Here is a 19817-nt window from a genome sequence, read left to right as displayed (position 1 = left end):
TCCACTCCATGATTCTTTAACAACATTCCACAATTCATTCACATTTCTTGGTTTTGCTTCAGAAACAGCATTTTTGATATCACCCCACAAGTTCTCAATTGGATTAAGGTCTGGAGATTGGGCTGGCCACTCTATAACATTAATTTTGTTGGTTTGGAACCAAGACTTTGCCCGTTTACTAGTGTGTTTTGGGTCATTGTCTTGTTGAAACAACCATTTCAAGGGCATGTCCTCTTCAGCATAGGGCAACATGACCTCTTCAAGTATTTTAACATATGCAAACTGATCCATGATCCCTGGTATGCGATAAATAGGCCCAACACCATAGTAGGAGAAACATGCCCATATCATGATGCTTGCACCTCCATGCTTCACTGTCTTCACTGTGTACTGTGGCTTGAATTCAGAGTTTGGGGGTCGTCTCACAAACTGCCTGTGGCCCTTGGACCCAAAAAGAACAATTTTACTCTCATCAGTCCACAAAATGTTCCTCCATTTCTCTTTAGGCCAGTTGATGTGTTCTTTGGCAAATTGTAACCTCTTCTGCACATGCCTTTTTTTTAACAGAGGGACTTTGCGGGGGATTCTTGAAAATAGATTAGCTTCACACAGACGTCTTCTAACTGTCACAGTACTTACAGGTAACTCCAGACTGTCTTTGATCATCCTGGAGGTGATCATTGGCTGAGCCTTTGCCATTCTGGTTATTCTTCTATCCATTTTGATGGTTGTCTTCCGTTTTCTTCCACGTCTCTCTGGTTTTGCTCTCCATTTTAAGGCATTGGAGATCATTTTAGCTGAACAGCCTATCATTTTTTGCACCTCTTTATAGGTTTTCCCCTCTCTAATCAACTTTTTAATCAAAGTACACTGTTCTTCTGAACAATGTCTTGAACGACCCATTTTCCTCAGCTTTCAAATGCATGTTCAACAAGTGTTGGCTTCATCCTTAAATAGGGGCCACCTGATTCACACCTGTTTCTTCACAAAATTGATGACCTCAGTGATTGAATGCCACACTGCTATTTTTTTGAACACACCCCTTTCAACTAGTTCAACTAATTGCCCAATTGCACAGCCTTAAGAGCGTGCATATCATGAATGCTGGGTCTCATTTGTTTTCTGAGAATCTACTGAACCTACTGGTAACTTGTTTGCCACGTAGCAATAAAAAATATACGAAAAACCTTGATTATTCTGGTTAGTCACATTGTACTGCTATTATTTTGAACAATACTGTACTTTCATCATGTTTGGGGGGGGGACAAGATGCTGTTACCCTGAAGAGATGTATTGATACAGCTGTGCTCTCATCACAGAGGACCTTTAACCGTCTGCAGTTCACTTTGACACACAGCGTGAATCTGCATATTTTTGTTCATCTAAGCAATTTTTTTTTTCTTTTCTGTTATCACATCTGATTTTGCTTTGTCATTATGATGTGTGGAGTGTAGACTGATGTGGAGGATAATGAAGGGGTCTGTATATTTTTTTGTGAAGTTTGATTTTATTGTACAACAGCAACAGGCTCAAGTCTCCAGACTGGTTAAAAACAGCATGCTGCACAAGTAAGCATTTTTCACACAATGCTCTAACATTTATTGATTCATGAAAGTCTCTCATTTAAGACGCCAAATGAGAAAAATCAGGAATGATCAAATAGTAAAAAAAAAAAAAAATTACAAACGTATCACTTTCAAAAACACAACACATTTCTCTCAAACTGTGGAAAAGACAGTAGGACACTTCTTCTTCAGTTTTTACACTGAGTGTTTTGTGTGTTCAGAGACGTGCTACAGAAGCCCCTGTCGCTTCAGATCCTCGTAAGTCTTCTTGTTCACCACGTTCCCGCTGGAGTCCTCATATTCCTCCTGCAAGACAAATAAAATATATACATTTCCTTTCTGAACTCATAAACATCCTATTCCCACTTGAAAACATCACTAATCTTTCACTCAAGGAGCAATTCAAGCAGCTGAAGCGGAGTTTTAATCGTTTTAATGTCAGACTATTGAATGTGTTTGAGAGTAACTGACCTCTGTGTCTGGCTGCCATCGCTCCAATGCTTTCTGTGACTTCAGCTTTGACCAGACTACACAGAGAAAAGAGAGAAGTGCAAGGACAGTTACCATGAGGCTCATTTTCCAAAACGGGTCTCTTTTGTGCCGTTTATTAGCATGCATCAATAATGACAACAACCAATGTTATTATGGGCAGTGGTTTCAAATGGTAGATTATCTTCCATGTTTCTCTACATATTTTCAATATATTTTGTTAAACACGGAGATGCATGTTGTGTTCTATGCATCAACCATCATATTTTTCCTTTGCTAAAATGTTCATTCTTCAACAAGCGAGTCAACTTTTTAGCATTGAAAAGTAGTGTACTCACGGGACACTGCATCCTCAATCTGGGTAACGTTGGCAAAGTGGGCTGTGTTGGGAATGCCCAGACAGCGCATGCCATGAGCGTGACGCCACTCCTGAAACAGAAACTGATTTAGACTGGGAACAAAGGTGTTACAGGATTTTCAATATAACACAGGGGTTAAAGCTGCAGTAGGTAACTTTTGTAAAAATGTATTTTTTTTACATATTTGTTAAACCTGTCATTATGTCCTGACAGTAGAATATGGCCCTATTGCCATTTGCAGAAATACACCGCTCCGGGTAAGAAACAACCAATCAGAGTTGCAGTCCGTAACTTTTTTATGTGTTAAAAATGTACAAAATGTATATAATAAGCAAATACACCATGAATCCATTTTCCAAACTTTAAGTCACACTTTTTTTCATAGTTTTGCTGGTCCTGAGACTTATAGTCAGGTGCGACTTATCAAAATTTATTTGACAAACCAATAGAAAGCATTACAGTCTACAGCCACGAGATGGCGCTCTATCCTGCTCAGTGCTCCTGTAGCCTACTCTGAGCAACATATAGCGCCCTCTCGCAGCTGGAGATGGTAATGTTTTCTCTTGGTTCTTCGGTCTAAATAAATGCGACATACTCCAGTGCGACTTATATATGTTTTTTCCTCATCATGACATATTTTTGGACTGGTGCGACTTATACTCAGATGCGACTTATAGTCCGGAAAATACAGTATTTCTCATTTCGAGGAGTCCTCATTAGTTCTTGATTAGTCCCAATATGGGATAGGAGTCAAATCTAATCTAATGTGGTCACAATACAGTATAACAGGTTTAATAACTTTTTTTCTTATAATAAAAAATAACTGAACATTCAAATACAATAAAGCACTACAGAAAAATATAAAGTTAAAAGTTTCACACAGATTAAAGTGCAAAAGAAATATAAAGACCAATCAGTATCACTTTACAGTAAGACCTCATTAGTTAACCATTAACATTCACAATGAGCAATAGCTACATTTCCTACAGAAGTTATTAATCTTAAAATACAAGTCTTAGTTCATATTAGCTTATAAATAATACAGTTGCAACTTTAGATTAACAACGTGTTATTAAATATTGGAATACCTGAGATTAATGAATGTTCAGAAGAATTTTTGATTGGTGGTTTGTTAACTAATGAATTAACTAAAGTAGCCCTGATGCAAAGTGTGAATCGACAATAAAGAATCAAAACACTTTCAAACAATATCTATGGCACGTTGTAGTCCAGATTAAAATAATCTATTAAGTCTTAATACTTATTTGGCGCTGTGATGAACATCATAGCAAATACACAAATCTGATTGGCAATTTAAATTATTTATATATGTTTTAGAAAGTAGTTCAGCTGCTTTATTTATGGGTTTTCTGCAGGTTAGCGCCATCTGCTGTGAGTGTGCTTCTCATGCGTGCTTGTTTACATCAGAGCGCACTCATCTTTCAAGCAGCATACAGCAGCGTTGTGCATTTTGATCAGTTGATGAGAGAAGTATTCTTAAAATGAATCACAAATTCTGAATAATTCGTAATATATAATTATTCACAGTATTTAGAAGTGCCCACGATAACAATATCATGCATATTCATTACCGTGATGTATCACATTACCGAATACACATGTCTAGTCCCAGTAAAGGTGCCACATCTGGAATCTTCACTGAAAGACTTTACAATTACTAGCTAAAATAGAAACAAACTTGATTCGTGCTCCACAACTACAAACTCAGGAGCGTAAGAACGGTTCACGCAAACTTACTGCAAAGTGTCTCTGGAAGGCTTTGGGTCCTCTGTACGTGTAATTCCCACAGATCTCACAGTTGTAATTAATGTTCAGGCCGTGCAGCTTGTACAGCCAGTAAGGGATCGGCTACAGACAGAGATAAGACACATTATCAGCCTTTCACCAACAGAGCTGTGTGATCTATGGTATTTCCTAAAGCTCAGTCTTAATCACTGCTGTTCATTATGCTCTGGACAGACAATTACCCATCACTCAGACCATCTCAATGTCTGAACTTTTGTTTTAATCTCTAATAAACGATTTCCTTTCACCCATAATAAAGAGCAAGCGCACCTTTCCGTCCCAGCCGAGCGGCAGGTTTTTGGGGTTGTATATGATCTCATTATCTTCGTCTTCACTCTCGCTCTCGCTGGGCTGCTCTTCATCCTCCTCGTCTCGCTCTTCTCCTGTGCGCGCCTGCTTCCTCTGGACGTTCTCATGGGTCAGCTGCCTTTGCTCCTGCAGCACACAACAAAACACACGCTTCAGCATCACTGCAGACCATTCACACCAACCACAACTACTCAGAGAAACACTAGAATACATCAGAAGTGTCCTGTAACGATGTAGTCAGTGTTACTTCACCTGTCAGGGGTTTTAATGCTGGAGCTGATCAGTGCACAATGATAGTATAGATGTGAAATGAGAGGAGACTAAACATCAAACTACAGCGAACAGATTGCTTACCCCCAGGATCTCCACATATTCATAAATCTGAGCTTCAAGAAACGCAGATTCCTTGTTACGCTCCGAGTCTCTGCAGACACAAGACAGACAGAGACCAAATATGAATACAAGTTTGAGCTGCATTTAAAAAGAAAACCTTTTAATAAAATCACTTGTTTCTGTACTATTTTAAATGTAACTGCTTTATATTTACATGGCGTCCCGAACATAGATAGGCTTACTTCTTTGGTCCCTTGGCTTTTGGGTTTTTGGCGAACAGTGAGGGGTCCAGTGCCTCCAGAGATTTGCCTTTAGTGCTGAACAGACGCTGTGCTCTCTCCTCCAGTGTGCTGCAGTGAACAAACACACAACAATCACACATCTGGAGACTCAGGAATCAGGGAGTGTCAGGCCGGTGTGCGCTCACACTCACCCTCCACATTTGAGACCTAACGCCATGAGAGCAGACTTCAGTCTGTCCAGACCCAGAGACGCCAGCTCCTGTACAGATCACACACACAACATTACCGTACAGTGTGCGTGTGTGACGAGATTAACAGGAAGTAAAATACAGTCACATGTGTAGCAGACGAGAGCGAAAGAAACCGACCTCCCAGGAGGAGAAGGCAGACAGATCCAGATGTGCTCCAGCGTGAGTCAGAGCACTACTCGTCTCTTTCTGTAACACACACATTCATTGAACAGCTCAGTTACAGCAGCACACATCTACTTAACTTTTCTTAAAATATATAACGAGGCACGTGTCACCGCATTACTAGTGATAAACCCTAGAGTATTACAACGATATGAGATATGTCCACTCTGCTAAAACCTCCTGACACCCAGAAAAAAAAATAATAATAAATAATTGTGAATGTAGTATTATTTTCATGTCTTACATTGTTTACAGCACGATTTTGAAGAATGCTGTGTGTGTAAAATGGCCATAAGAGGGATTACCCATTATAGACAATGTGTCTTATTTGCATATTAATGTGTTCTTGAGTAAAGAAGAAGAATGGGAGAAATACTTGGAAAGATTTTCATAATATCTAATATTTCACAGGAATATAATTTATTTCTCTATTCAATTGTTCCTTCTCCCCTTGTCCTCTAAAGTGAACATGTATGAAATCGATGTCCTGTTTCATTAAAGAAAGTCATACTTTGATTTGAAACCACATAACCTTTTCCTGAGATGTTGATTTATGACAAACAGTTTAGAAAGTAGATTTAAATGAGAATTACAAAATATATTATATTTCCATAACAGTGTTCAATTTGATCACTAAATTCTTGTCAGCCGTTTTTAAAGTAGAGTGAGTATCCATGGTTCAACTTCCAATCATTTGCTATCTCTGGAAAGATTTGTGACACGCAAGTTTTTAGAAAAATTTACTAAAGTTTAAAGGGATAGTTTTCAGCATGTACTGTTGTAATGACAGCAATTTCTTCTAATACATCTATGCTAAAACATGCAAACAGTGCTGAAATCCAAACTCTCAAACACCTGTAATGATAAGATCTGTAGAGCTCAATAATGTTAACACAAACCCACCGGCCAGCCTGGAAACATCCCACTCTCCCACTTCTTCTCAAACTCTGCCAAGATCTTTCCGTAGAGCTCGTTCTGATCCAGCAGAGGCTTGACCCGATCCGTGTATTCCTGCAGGTACTCCAGCAACATCTCCAGATACCTGCGAGAGCAGACACCAGATCACCGATCAGAAACATCACACTCAACCAGACATACGCAGCTTTCACACTACACAAGCCCCAGGGATTAACAGAAAGTCAACTCAAAAAAAAAAAAAAAAGCCTCACACGTTGGCTATAGATAACATGATGAAACAAAACATGGATTATGTGGTAGAGCTGAACAATTTGGGCAAAAAAAATAAAATTAGTATTACTAATATAATAATAATAATAATTAACATAATTACTGTTAGTAACAGGTTTAAAAAACACTTTTCATTACAAACGTTCATGTGGAGCAGCAATGCCAACCTAGTCACTCGTCACTCACAACACTGAAAACAATGTTATCATGAGATGCACCCGAGTAAATCAGAACAGTGCCACATTTCATTCTAAACTCTGGAATAACCTACCTAACATTGTTCGGGAGGAAAACACACTCTTGCAGTTTAAATCTAGATTAAAGACCCATCTCTTTAACCTGGCATACACATAACATACTAATATGCTTTTAATATCCAAATCCGTTAAAGGATTTTTAGGCTGCATTAATTAGGTAAACCAGAACCGGAAACACTTCCCATAACACCCTATGTACTTGCTACATCATTAGAAGAATGGCATCTACGCTAATATTTGTCTGTTTCTCTCTTGTTCCGAGGTCACCGTGGCCACCAGATCCAGTCTGTATCCAGATCAGAGGGATGGCATCAATGTTATAGAGCATCACATTCCCGCCCACAGCCCGAGAGAGCTCTGGTGCCGGAAGTAAATTTCCCATTCATTTCTCCCATTGACTTTCAGAAAAATCCGTATCTAAAGAGTTTTAGAGCATGTGTGAGGATAACCAGCTACGGCTGAACTCATAAGCATATAACATATCATTTCAAGTTAAAAAATTAAGAGAAAATCCAAAAAAAGTCAAAGGTACAAGACTGTGTACATATTTTCATTTCGAGCGCAGGAACTTCTCATCCCATAAACCACCGCGCCCCACTGAATTCGACTGAAGCCACAACCGCGAACGACTCGAGGCAAAGAGCCTTTTGAGCGACATCCAAATCTGATGACGGCCGCTCGCGCGAACTTTTGTCTCCAGTGAATTTTATTTTATACAGTGAATGTAGTGAATTTACAATCGTGTAAATAAAGTGTTTTATATAGGTATTGTGTATAGATTTTTATATTTATCATCGTGTATTTTATATATTGTGTGCGTGTGTGAAAGTGATTAACAATAACGTCAGCAACATGGTGCAGCGCTTTGTACCTGACTGCAATCACCGCTCAGTCATCAACACGTGTCGTTGCCATTACACAAATGTTCAGTAAATGCACAAAAAGGTATGCCGAGGCTAAATTTTGTTTTGGCAGTTACAATGGCATTATAAAATGCTTGATATGACTCATACCATGAAGGCTACAGTAGCCTAGCTAAGTTACCAATCTCCCTGCAAAACTCATGGCAGCCATGGAGATCACGATTGCACTGATAAGTCTACCGTGCAAAAACACAACACAAGTTTTTATTTTATTTAATTTTTTAATTAATGATCTTCAGTCTTCGCGTGGTTTAACCAGACGGTTACACGAGCTCCACCTACTGTCTATGGCTCCACCAATCAGATGCAACACTGTGGGATTGTTCAGGATTGTGGGTAATAAAGGCATTTATATCAAAACAAGGTTAGTGCCCCATGATCCTTTTGCGTTTATATGAGCATATACTAACGCTTAGTACAGCCGTAGCTGGTTTTAAGTCTACCATGTATGGTTATGTTTTTATGGCTTATACCCAAATGTCAATGCAGAAATTGCATTGAATTTTTACTTCCGGCACCAGCTGTGGGCGGGACTGTGATGCACAACTGTTAGCCAATCACAGCTGAGATCGTTTACTTCAGTCTACAATCAGCTACACCAGATCACACAGACTTCAGATGAGAGGCTCTTAACAGCACAGGAACAGCCTATTACTGCTTAAATATTATGTTTTGTGATGTAAGAATCTTGACAACATTATAAGCGGACATCAGAGAACGGTACAAAATAATAAAAAAGGCAGTTCATGACCCCTTTAAACTGCAGCATTTGCTATAATAGAATTACACCGGACCATCATTTGATTTAGATTTTATTTGAATCAGCCCGGTCATGTGGCATTTAGATGACCAACTTTCACCTACTTCTTATATTCTGCGTTCTTCCTGTCTTTAGAGATGTCAAAGAGCTGATCGAACGTTGACAGATAAGTGACATACTCCAGTTTCTAGAAGAGAGCAACAGACAGAAGTATAACAGTCTTTTCTTCAATTATTCAAAGGCATGGAAATCAAATAAGTGGTCAGACAGTACCTCGACTCCTTTGAGATTGGTGTACTTCAGGTAGCAGTCGTGGAGGTCCAGGTAGCGTCCGTACCCCTCTTCATCAGTGAACTCCACCAGATCTGTGATCAGCATTGAGAGAGTTACGCTCCATTCACATCACATCGCCTCATCAAACACTCATGTGACTTACTCTGTGCCTCCTCGCTGGGGTTGTCTTTGGCTTTCATGAGCTCCTCAAACTCCACTGACATGGGCACACAGATCTGAATCAACACACAAGACGAGCAGAGTGAATATTTCAGTCTGAGACAGCAGCGTGTCGTTCAGGACGAGCTGACAGAGGGACACATCACCTCATTCGGGTGCTTTCTGTGGAACTCCTTGATCAGTTTGAGTCGGTTGTAGAACTCAGCGAACTCGTTCGGTCCTGAGATCGCGTTCAGCTCATCCTTCCTCATACTGAAGAACAGACACACAGCCGTGAGACCAAACCAAACACGGCTGACAGATTTCAGATGTCCTTGAGAATGTCTTACCCGTCTTTGTCTTCATACAAGTCTCTGAGGTTTGCGCTCACTTCCATGTACCTCTGCAAGAGTCAGATCACACAAACACGTCAGCTGCATGAATTCACAGTTTCAGGATCATGAACATGAGAGTTATTAGAAGAAAGAGAGGAGTCTCACATCCAGCATGGCTCTCACTCGGTGATCAGAGTTGATCTGGTCTCTCAGCTGTAAACAGAGAACAACAGTGCTCCATGAAGAACTAACTTAACTTCTGAAGGTGCTCAAAACAAATCATAGATGGGAAACACAAAGTACACTTCTCAAAAAGAGCAACCAACATTTAATCAATCATAACAACTACATGTAGACGTATTAAAGATAAACTCGTAAAGTAGGCTGAGAGAAAGGAAATTATCATGAAAACTGAAGTATGCATATTTTGGTGCAATAAACCTACATATTAATCTAATGTATAATGTGTTGTATATTCTACATTACACTAAACTGTGAAAATAACACGCATGACTTGACATTAATCACTGCTAGGCGTAATTAATATAACTAGTGTTATGTGTAGTTTATTAATGATAGGACGGATGTGTTAACGTTAGCACCGTTTTAAACCCATTCTGATATCCGTAAAGTTAACTTACCGTGGTTTTTTTCGTCAGCATCTCCTTCGTTTCGGCGTCCATTAATCTCTCTTTCTCTTCATGGTATCGACGCTGTTGCTCTAAAATCGTCTCCATCGTAGTTTAACAGTTTCAGGATATCTGCTTTATTCAACTGTTGTTTGGTCGAGACTGCGTACGCGCGTGTAACGTGCAGGAAACAGATCCGGTGCTAATATCACTCAGCCGGAAACATTGACGACAGAATAAAGGTTCCTACCATTAACAAAATAAAAATAAAATCGCTACTTCATCGGAATGATATTAATTTCGATGGCGTTTATGGCAGTCTATGTGAAAAACGTCGACTCAGTTCGAAAAAGCTAATGTTTAAACGTAAAAAATCGTCACACTGTGTTGTTCGCGGGAAAAGTTGGCCGCCGTTGGAAATGAATAGGAAATATTTTACATTAATTACACTAAATATTTAATGAGTGTCTAAAGCCATTTGAATTATATATATATATATATATATATATATATATATATATATATATATATATATATATATATATATATATATATATATATATATATATATATATATATATATAAATCTCTCTCTCTCTCTCTCGCTCTCTCTCTCTCTCTCTCTCTCTCTCTCTCTCTCTCTCTCTCTCTCTCTCTATATATATATATATAGCCTATATGTGTGTGTGTGTGTGTGTGTTTATTTTAATGATAATAATAATTATTATTATTACTATTATTATTATAGACCTGGCCACACTTCAGAATCTAAAAACGACAAATTTTTCGCAGTTTTGTCCATCTCCACATATCTCTAGGAACACCGAGTATTAAAACTGTCTTAATATGTATTAAGTATTAATATGCATTAGAGTATGCCTATTGATTTGGCCGCTGTTTTCCGTTGCATTAGGGCACATTTGTCCAGCAGATGTCCTCAGTGTGTATTCATCAGGACGAATATTAATGATAAAGTTGATTCGTCAGAAACTATCGCTTCATTACAGACGCTGGCTTCTCAGATTTTATTCTCAGAGATACTTTTGCTACTGTGCTCACAAAAAAAGATGTTATGATAACGATATTAATCACTGAATAATTTATGCTAATAAAATAATTATAATAATCAGACCCTCTGCTGTGGCATTATAGACTCCATCAATATTTCTTAATTTTGTTTTGTTCAGAATAAGACAGTTGCAATTTAATGCCATGACTCATGATTTCTGACCCTTGAAATCAAATTTGTTAGCCTGTCATAATTAACATTTAATTTGTGTTAAGATATGCCAGGCCCTGAGACTTTTCTGTGTGTGTGTGTGTGTGTGTCTGTGTGTGTGTGTGGTTATGACAGATTTTCACACAAAGTGTCAAGTTTAATTGCAGTATGACCTTTTTTTAAATTTTTTATGTATATATATATATGTATGTATATATATATATATATATATATATATATATATATATATATATATATATATATATATATATATATATATATATATATATATATATATATATATATATATATATATAGTGAAGTAAAAAATAAAAAAAACCAACCTAGAATGAGGTCAGCATAATATCAAAGTTTATGTTTTACACACCACCATTGTACACATTATTTCATAGAGAAACAGTGATTAGATAAGAGTGAAGCAGAATGTATTATTGTTTTATTAACCCTTATTGTAACTGCTGCTCAAAACTACATCAGATCAAAACAGCTTTGATATCTTTCCTGTCTTGTGTTTTTTGACATGCCAGTCTCTTGTATCCAGGAGCTGATGATTGGCCTGCCGCCAGTCACATATGTCAAGAGTTATGTAAATACATAAATTTTTTACAGCATCTTTGGAGAAAATATAGCTGCTAATGTACCAAACTCCACACTCTCACCAATGTCTCTTGGAATCACAACTGAGGAAAGTAACTTTATTTTTTATTCATACACTTAATGCTGCATTTATCTGTTCAGAAACACAGTAAAACGTTTTAGCCATGCCTTTCTATAGAAATGTTCTGACGGTAAGCAGTTCAACTTATTTTACTTCATAAACAGATGCATTTATTCTTTCTGGATGTTCTTGTTCATAAATTAAATGTTTATTAAGCACTTGATTAGTTATGATGCCTGGTGTGATTTTAACCCGCTTTGTGATCAAAGATCGGCGATAGCCTCAGATGATTGTTGTTTCACTTTCACAACATGTTTAACATCACACTCTGGAGAAACTGTGCATCAGTAGAAAGATTAAAAGACTCCAGCTTCGATATTTGACCTTCTTGATAAAACGTTGTTGCAGTGACAGTAATTTAGAAATTTATGTAAGGATTGCAAAATAATAATCATGTATAAGTCATTTTTGGAATAGAAATTCACCGAGCATTCATATTCAGTCACGTCTTCAGTGGTTTATTTGTGTTCACATAGATTCACTGAACAGCGTCAAGATATATATATATATATATATATATATATATATATATATATATATATATATTTATTCATGTTTACTTCATTTTCCTTCAGACATATTCATAATTTCTATTAATTTTCCATTCAAGGAATTAATTTCTATTTAAGGAATAATGAGGATAATGTCTCATACTTGGTGGAGGTGTAAAAGGTGACAACAATAGTGTCATGAATGGGGCAGTCTGCCGGTCCAGACACGAGATAATCGCACTTAGAGAGCTTACAGGGGTCATAAATCAATTTTATTACCCTTCTCTAAAAACATACATGGCATAGTTTAAGAAAATATTTCATAAAGTTCACAGTTTTTGAGATTATGTTCTGAAATTTCAAATGAAGCATTAGTAGACTTGTGGGTTTAGATTCATTGTGTTTCTAAAATCATATCCTACAGCAACATTTTTTAGACATTTAAAAAATATGTTTTTTAATATTTGTATGTGTGTTTTCATGTTGGAGCTTATATATCTTTATTATCATAATATGTTAATAATAGTATATTCTTATCATAACAAGAGTAATTCTGATCCCTGAACAGTAAAGTTTGAAGTGTCAGCTCTGTGAACATATGCTGATTATGTATCTAGTCAGAAAGACACATGAGCAGCAACCTTTTTATTTTGGGTATGTCATTTGCTATGTGTGGCAGAAACAGCAGCAGAAACCTTTCAGATATGGAGGTGTTCGGTCTCCTCATCGCCCTTAAGCTCCTGTTCAGTGTTTCATCCCTCAAGTTCACTCACACAAATGTGCCACCTCAGGAAACACTTCTCTGATCAAATTACACATGACTCTGTATGCACGGCTGCTGCTTCAGTACTGACCCTGCGGAAGCGCTCTTCTTTCTCTCCTGATATCACTCTCTGTAGTAACTCTGTAGTGTTTTTTTGTTTTTGCTTTTTTTTTGTATTGTCATGCGATTGTTGTTTCTAGATTACTCTTAGTGGTTTCTTATTGGCAAAAGAAAAAAAAAACTTTTTTTATGTTTTTGAAAGCAGCCTCAACATGGTTGCATTCATTTGTTCAAAACAACTGTGAAACAGTAATATTTTTATATGCAGATTGTAATTGTAGTTTTTTTGTGGAAGATGAAATTTTTTTTCAGGATTCTTTAATGAATAACAATATATATTATTTTAATTGTGTGTCTGTGTGTGTGTGTGTGTGTGACAAAAGTTGGGACGATTAAGATTTCTGTGTTCGCGGCTTAAAGGAACACTCCACTTTTTTTGAACATGGGCTCATTTTCCAACTCCTCTAGTTAAACAGTTGAGTTTTACCGTTTTCAAATCCATTCAGTCGATCTCTTGGTCTGGTGGTAGGACTTTTAACTTAGCTTAGCATAGATCATCAGCATCGCCTGAATAGTCCCTGGCTCTGGGGGTCCCACTAGCTGGGGACTATATTTACAGGTACACCCAATGTACGGCAACAAAATTCCTTGATTATTACACCGGAATGACAGAAAAGTTCCTAGCCATATCGGCCTAGAAAATCGCAACATTTCATTTTCTGTCGGTCATTTGAGTTTTCTGCAGTCGTTTTTACAATTGTCAGGGATTCATTATTTCGGATAGTGGTAGGAAGATCATTCCACCAGCCAGGAACGGTGAACGAGAATGTTCTGGAAAATGATTTTGAGCATCTCTGTGATGGTGCCACGAGGCATCGCTCACTAGCAAATCTCAGACTTCTGGAGGGGATGTAGCTTCATAATAGTGAGTGGAAGTAGATGGTGCCGAGCCTGTGGCTGTTCTATATGCAAGCATCGGTGTCTTAAACTTGCAATGTTGAAAACACTGAACTGATTTTTTGCAATGTGGTCTTTGAAAGTCAGCTGGTCTTCAAAGATTACACCAAGATTTCTGTAATTAAAGATGAACCTAGTTGGATGGTGAAATCATGCTGTACAGTCAGAGTGGCAGGGAAGAGAAGAAGCTCAGTCTTTGGGTTGAGCTGTAGGTGATGATATTTCATCCGTGCTGAGACTTCCGCCATGCAGCCGGAGATCCAGGCAGCTACCATTAGATCATCTGGTTGAAATGAAAGATAGAGCTGTGTGTCATCAGCACAGCAATGGTAGGAGAAGCCATGTGCCTATATGATAGGACCCAGTAATATCATGTATATGGAGAAGAGGAGGGGTCCAACAACTGATCCCTGAGGAACCCCAGTGACCAGCTGATGCGCTTGGGATGCCTCCCCTCCCCAAGCCACCCTGAAAAACCTACCAGTGAGATAGGATTCAAACCAGCGAAGTGGAATCCCTGTGATGCCCAGTGATGAGAGGGCAGACAGAATAAGAACTGATGATTTGGAATCAGTTTTTGCAATCCGCAGGACTTCAGTGACTGACAGTAGTGCAGCCGGTTAGTATCCAGTTTGTTGCTCTGTGAAAGAAGCAAATGATTTCTGACGTATCGTATGACACTAAAGATTGCAGTATGGATGCTGAAAATGTCACTTTTGCCAAGTAAATGGATTCAAATAATCAATGGCATGAATGTATTGTTAAATAAATGTCCGTTAAAAAGAAAGATGTCTCTAATGAGTAGGTAAACCATCACCTTCATGTCAACCAACCAAACCTTGACCTCCTACTAGATACTGAGGTTATATCACAAGCAATTAAACAGTTTATATGCCTTGCTTCTAGACAGAAGACCACAAAATTCTGAATGTATCATATGGATATAATAAACCAATAATTTTTTTAATAATTGTTCTTTGACAACCCTGAGTCTCACTGCTCACTGCTCACTGCTTGGGGAAAGTTGTGGCCTAATGATAGAGAGTAGGACTTGCAATTGAAGGGTTGTGAAGATCGAGTCTCGGGCCGGCAGGAATTGTAGGTGGGGGGAGTGCATGTGCAGTGGTCTCAATACCACGACTTAGATGCCCTTGAGCAAGGCATCGAACCCCCAACTGCTCCCTGGTGTCATGGTTGGTAAACCGTGATCTCTGGGTTTTGCACTTTGTGGTGAAGTCTGTGTGTTTCGTGTCTGCAATGATTAGTTTGTTGGCATCTCCGTTAATTGTCATCAGCAGCAGCTGTCACTCATTACTCTCTCCATTTATATTGGCTTGTCTCACGTCTTGTGTTTGTGAGAACATTGTTTATTGTCGGTAACTCTGTCTTTTGCTTCTGTGTCGTTTGCGTTGGATGTCCGTGTCTTTCCCCGGAACCTCATCCACTCTCCGCACTTTCACTCAGCATCAGACTTACCTTCTGCTCTATTCCCCACAGTTCCTGTGCCATCCTCTCCTGCTGCCTTCTCACCATCATCATCTGGATTACTCACCGTCTCCCCACCATCTTAGATTGTCATCTTCCCAGCATTGTTTTTGTACTCTTGTTTGTTTGTCTATTCTCATTAAATTGTTGAACTCGCACTTGTTTCCAGCTCCTCCTTCACCCAGTCGCCACACCCGGGTGCCGCAGCATAAATGGCTGCCCACTGCTCCGGGTGTGTGTTCACAGCGTGTGTGTGTTCACTGCTCTGTGTGTGTGCACTTCGGATGGGTTAAATGCAGAGCACAAATTCTGAGTATGGGTCACCATACTTGGCTGAATGTCACTTCACTTCACTACAGAGAGATGTTTTATCAAATATGTTTAGCAGCCACAAGTGTAAGTTCTGCTTTTCATATAATTTAAGTATAATTATAATTATTTCTCTAGTCATTGTGTGTGAAATCTTTAAGGAATCAATGGTGAATTTAATGAGTAAGATGTCTCTTTCTCTGCAGGATTCAGAAGGAACTGGCAAATTTGACCCTCGAACCTCCTCTAAACTGTCAGGTCAGTGTCTGTGAGACCAGAGCTGATGCTCTTGAGTAAAGCGGCCTGTTGTGGTGAAGATCAGATTGTAATGTTCATTTTCTGTTTGAGCTGTTCTGATATTCACCTGCCTCTGTTCACAATCAGCTGCCTCCAGCCCAGCGTGCAGGAAAAGCTTTCCACTAGACACATTTGATTTGAAGAGCAACACGATTTCACAGCCCATGAATTCACTATTTTAAGCCTTTCTTCAGATTTCAGCTGAACACCACCAGACAGTCATTTGTGACACTTTTATAACTCATGCTTTTTAGGATGGAGACATCATCATAGTTTGAAATAAACACACTGTGTCTAATGGGACTCTTATAATTAAATCATATTGGGATATAAACATGCCAAAAATAGTAGACAATAAGGTCTTTAGTGGTATGTCATGAGATGCATTACAAAACAGATTTTGGAGAATGTGTATTACTTTTGGAGAAAGTAATCATCCTCATTAGTTTTTCTCTTGTAGAAAACACAATGATCATGCTGCTCTTTTACATACAATGAGCCTTTTTTTTCTCTCCATTGCTTAAAACACATCTTTTGAAATTACTCAAGTTTGGTTACACTCTTGCCCAGCCTCTTCTTCTTCTTCTTCTTCTTCTTCTTCTTCTTCTTCTTCTTCTTCTTCTTCAAATTAGCATAAATGGAATTTGGCAACACTTTATAATAGAGAACACATATCCACTGTTAGCTAATAGTTTTCACTCAATAAACTCCTAATTTTATGATTATTATTAGCTAAAAGGTAGTTGTTATGTTTAGGTAAAAACCGACTGAAATAATACCACAAAAAAGAAGACTGTGAGTCTAGTGATTCTCAACAGTTTATATCAAGTGTAGAAACAAGCTGAAACTAATCATAAGTCAAGTCAAGTCACCTTTATTTATATAGCGCTTTAAACAAAATACATACAAGTTTTCCCGGTTCCGGTATTCTAGGTATTATCAAATTGCCTGAGTTTTAAGAACGTAGCGGACGTAGAGGATTATAATGTAAAAGGAGCTCATTCAAATACTGAGGTGCTAAATCGTTCAGGGCTTTATAAGTAATAAGCAATATTTTAATATCTATACGATGTTTGATAGGGAGCCAGTGCAGTGTTGACAGGACCGGGCTAATATGGTCATACTTCCTGGTTCTAGTAAGAACTCTTGCTGCTGCATTTTGGACTAGCTGTAGATTGTTTACTAAGCGTGCAGAACAACCACCCAATAAAGCATTACAGTAGTCTAACCTTGAAGTCATAAATGCATGGATTAACATTTCTGCATTTGACATTGAGAGCATAGGCCGTAATGTAAATATATTTTTGAGATGGAAAAATTCAGTTTTACAAATGCTAGAAACGTGGCTTTCTAAGGAAAGATTGCGATCAAGTCAATCAATCAATCACCTTTATTTATATAGTGCTTTAAGCAAAATACACTGCGCCAAAGCACTGAACAACATTCATTTGGAAAACAGTGTCTCAATAATGCAAAATGATAGTTAAAGGCAGTTCATCATTGAATTCATTGATGTCATCTCTGTTCAGTTGAAATAGTGTCTGTTTTAATTTGCAATCAAGTCAACGATATCGCTGTAGATGAAGTGACCCCAACTAAGCAAGCCAGAGGCGACAGCAGCAAGGAACCGAAACTCCATCGGTGACAGAATGGAGAAAAAAACCTTGGGAGAAACCAGGCTCAGTTGGGGGGCCAGTTCTCCTCTGACCAGACGAAACCAGTAGTTCAATTCCAGGCTGCAGCAAAGTCAGATTGTGCAGAAGAATCATCTGTTTCCTGTGGTCTTGTCCTGGTGGTCCTCTGAGACAAGGTCTTTACAGGGGATCTGTATCTGGGGCTCTAGTTGTCCTGGTCTCCGCTGTCTTTCAGGGCAGTAGAGGTCCTTTCTAGGTGCTGATCCACCATCTGGTCTGGATACGTACTGGATCCGGGTGACTGCAGTGACCCTCTGATCTGGACACAGACTGGATCTGGTGGCCACGGTGACCTCGGAACGAGAGAGAAACAGACAAATATTAGCGTAGATGCCATTCTTCTAATGATGTAGCAAGTACGGTGTTATGTGAAGTGTTCCGGTTCCAGTTTACCTAATTAATGCAGCCTAAAAATCCTTTAACGGATTTGGATATTAAAAGCATATTAGTATGTTATGTGTATGCCAGGTTAAAGAGATGGGTCTTTAATCTAGATTTAAACTGCAAGAGTGTGTCTGCCTCCCGAACAATGTTAGGTAGGTTATTCCAGAGTTTAGGCGCCAAATAGGAAAAGGATCTGCCGCCCGCAGTTGATTTTGATATTCTAGGTATTATCAAATTGCCTAAATTTTGAGAACGTAGCGGACGTAGAGGAGTATAATGTAAAAGGAGCTCATTCAAATACTGAGGTGCTAAACCATTCAGGGCTTTATAAGTAATAAGCAATATTTTAAAATCTATACGATGTTTGATAGGGAGCCAGTGCAGTGTGGACAGGACCGGGCTAATATGGTCATACTTCCTGGTTCTAGTAAGAACTCTTGCTGCTGCATTTTGGACTAGCTGTAGTTTGTTTACCAAGCGTGCAGAACAACCACCCAATAAAGCATTACAGTAGTCTAACCTTGAAGTCATAAATGCATGGATTAACATTTCTGCATTTGACATTGAGAGCATAGGCCGTAATTTAGATATATTTTTGAGATGGAAAAATGCAGTTTTACAAATGCTAGAAACGTGGCTTTCTAAGGAAAGATTGCGATCAAGTAGCACACCTAGGTTCCTAACTGATGACAAAGAATTGACAGAGCAACCATCAAGTCTTAGACAGTGTTCTAGGTTATTACAAGTAGAGTTTTTAGGCCCTATGATTAACACCTCTGTTTTTTCTGAATTTAGCAGTAAGAAATTACTCGTCATCCAATTTTTTATATCAACTATGCATTCCATTAGTTTTTCAAATTGGTGTGTTTCACCGGGCTGCGAGGAAATATAGAGCTGCGTATCATCAGCATAACAGTGAAAGCTAACACCATGTTTCCTGATGATATCTCCCAAGTGTAACATATAAAGCGTGAAGAGTAGCGGCCCTAGAACTGAGCCTTGAGGTACTCCATACTGCACTTGTGATCGATATGATACATCTTCATTCACTGCTACGAACTGATGGCGGTCATATAAGTACGATTTAAACCATGCTAATGCACTTCCACTGATGCCAACAAAGTGTTCAAGTCTATGCAAAAGAATGTTGTGATCAATTGTGTCAAACGCAGCACTAAGATCCAATAAAACTAATAGAGAGATACACCCACGATCAGATGATAAGAGCAGATCATTTGTAACTCTAAGGAGAGCAGTCTCAGTACTATGATACGGTCTAAATCCTGACTGGAAATCCTCACATATACTATTTTTCTCTAAGAAGGAATATAATTGTGAGGATACCACCTTTTCTAGTATCTTGGACAGAAAAGGGAGAT

The 19817-nt window shown here is 38.5% G+C and overlaps 1 protein-coding gene and 1 long non-coding RNA gene across 2 annotated transcripts in view; one reads left to right on the top strand and one right to left on the bottom strand.

Moving 5' to 3' along the window:
* The window catches only part of LOC127935827 (uncharacterized), a 197679-nt gene that overhangs the window by 101966 nt on the left and 75896 nt on the right, over positions 1-19817 (top strand). Inside the window, exon 2 of the long non-coding RNA XR_008148180.1 lies at positions 17890-18662. This is a non-coding gene — a long non-coding RNA (uncharacterized LOC127935827). The remainder of the gene's footprint in view (positions 1-17889; positions 18663-19817) is intronic.
* sf3a3 (splicing factor 3a, subunit 3) lies at positions 1488-10274 on the bottom strand. The gene is made up of 17 exons (XM_052533980.1): positions 10053-10274; positions 9577-9624; positions 9427-9479; positions 9244-9349; positions 9081-9153; positions 8918-9009; positions 8749-8831; positions 6420-6558; positions 5472-5540; positions 5295-5362; positions 5104-5211; positions 4883-4952; positions 4490-4654; positions 4172-4282; positions 2393-2483; positions 2037-2092; positions 1488-1871 (listed from the first exon to the last, which is right to left on the bottom strand). The coding sequence occupies exons 1-17, from the start codon at positions 10146-10148 to the stop codon at positions 1794-1796; spliced, it is 1506 nt and encodes a 501-aa protein (XP_052389940.1). The 5' UTR covers positions 10149-10274; the 3' UTR covers positions 1488-1793.

This window comes from Carassius gibelio, chromosome A19 (assembly GCF_023724105.1).
Source record: "Carassius gibelio isolate Cgi1373 ecotype wild population from Czech Republic chromosome A19, carGib1.2-hapl.c, whole genome shotgun sequence".
NCBI classification, from domain to species: domain Eukaryota; kingdom Metazoa; phylum Chordata; class Actinopteri; order Cypriniformes; family Cyprinidae; genus Carassius; species Carassius gibelio.
The sequence above is the reverse complement of the archived record's forward strand: the minus strand, read 5'-3'. Positions and strand labels throughout refer to the sequence as shown.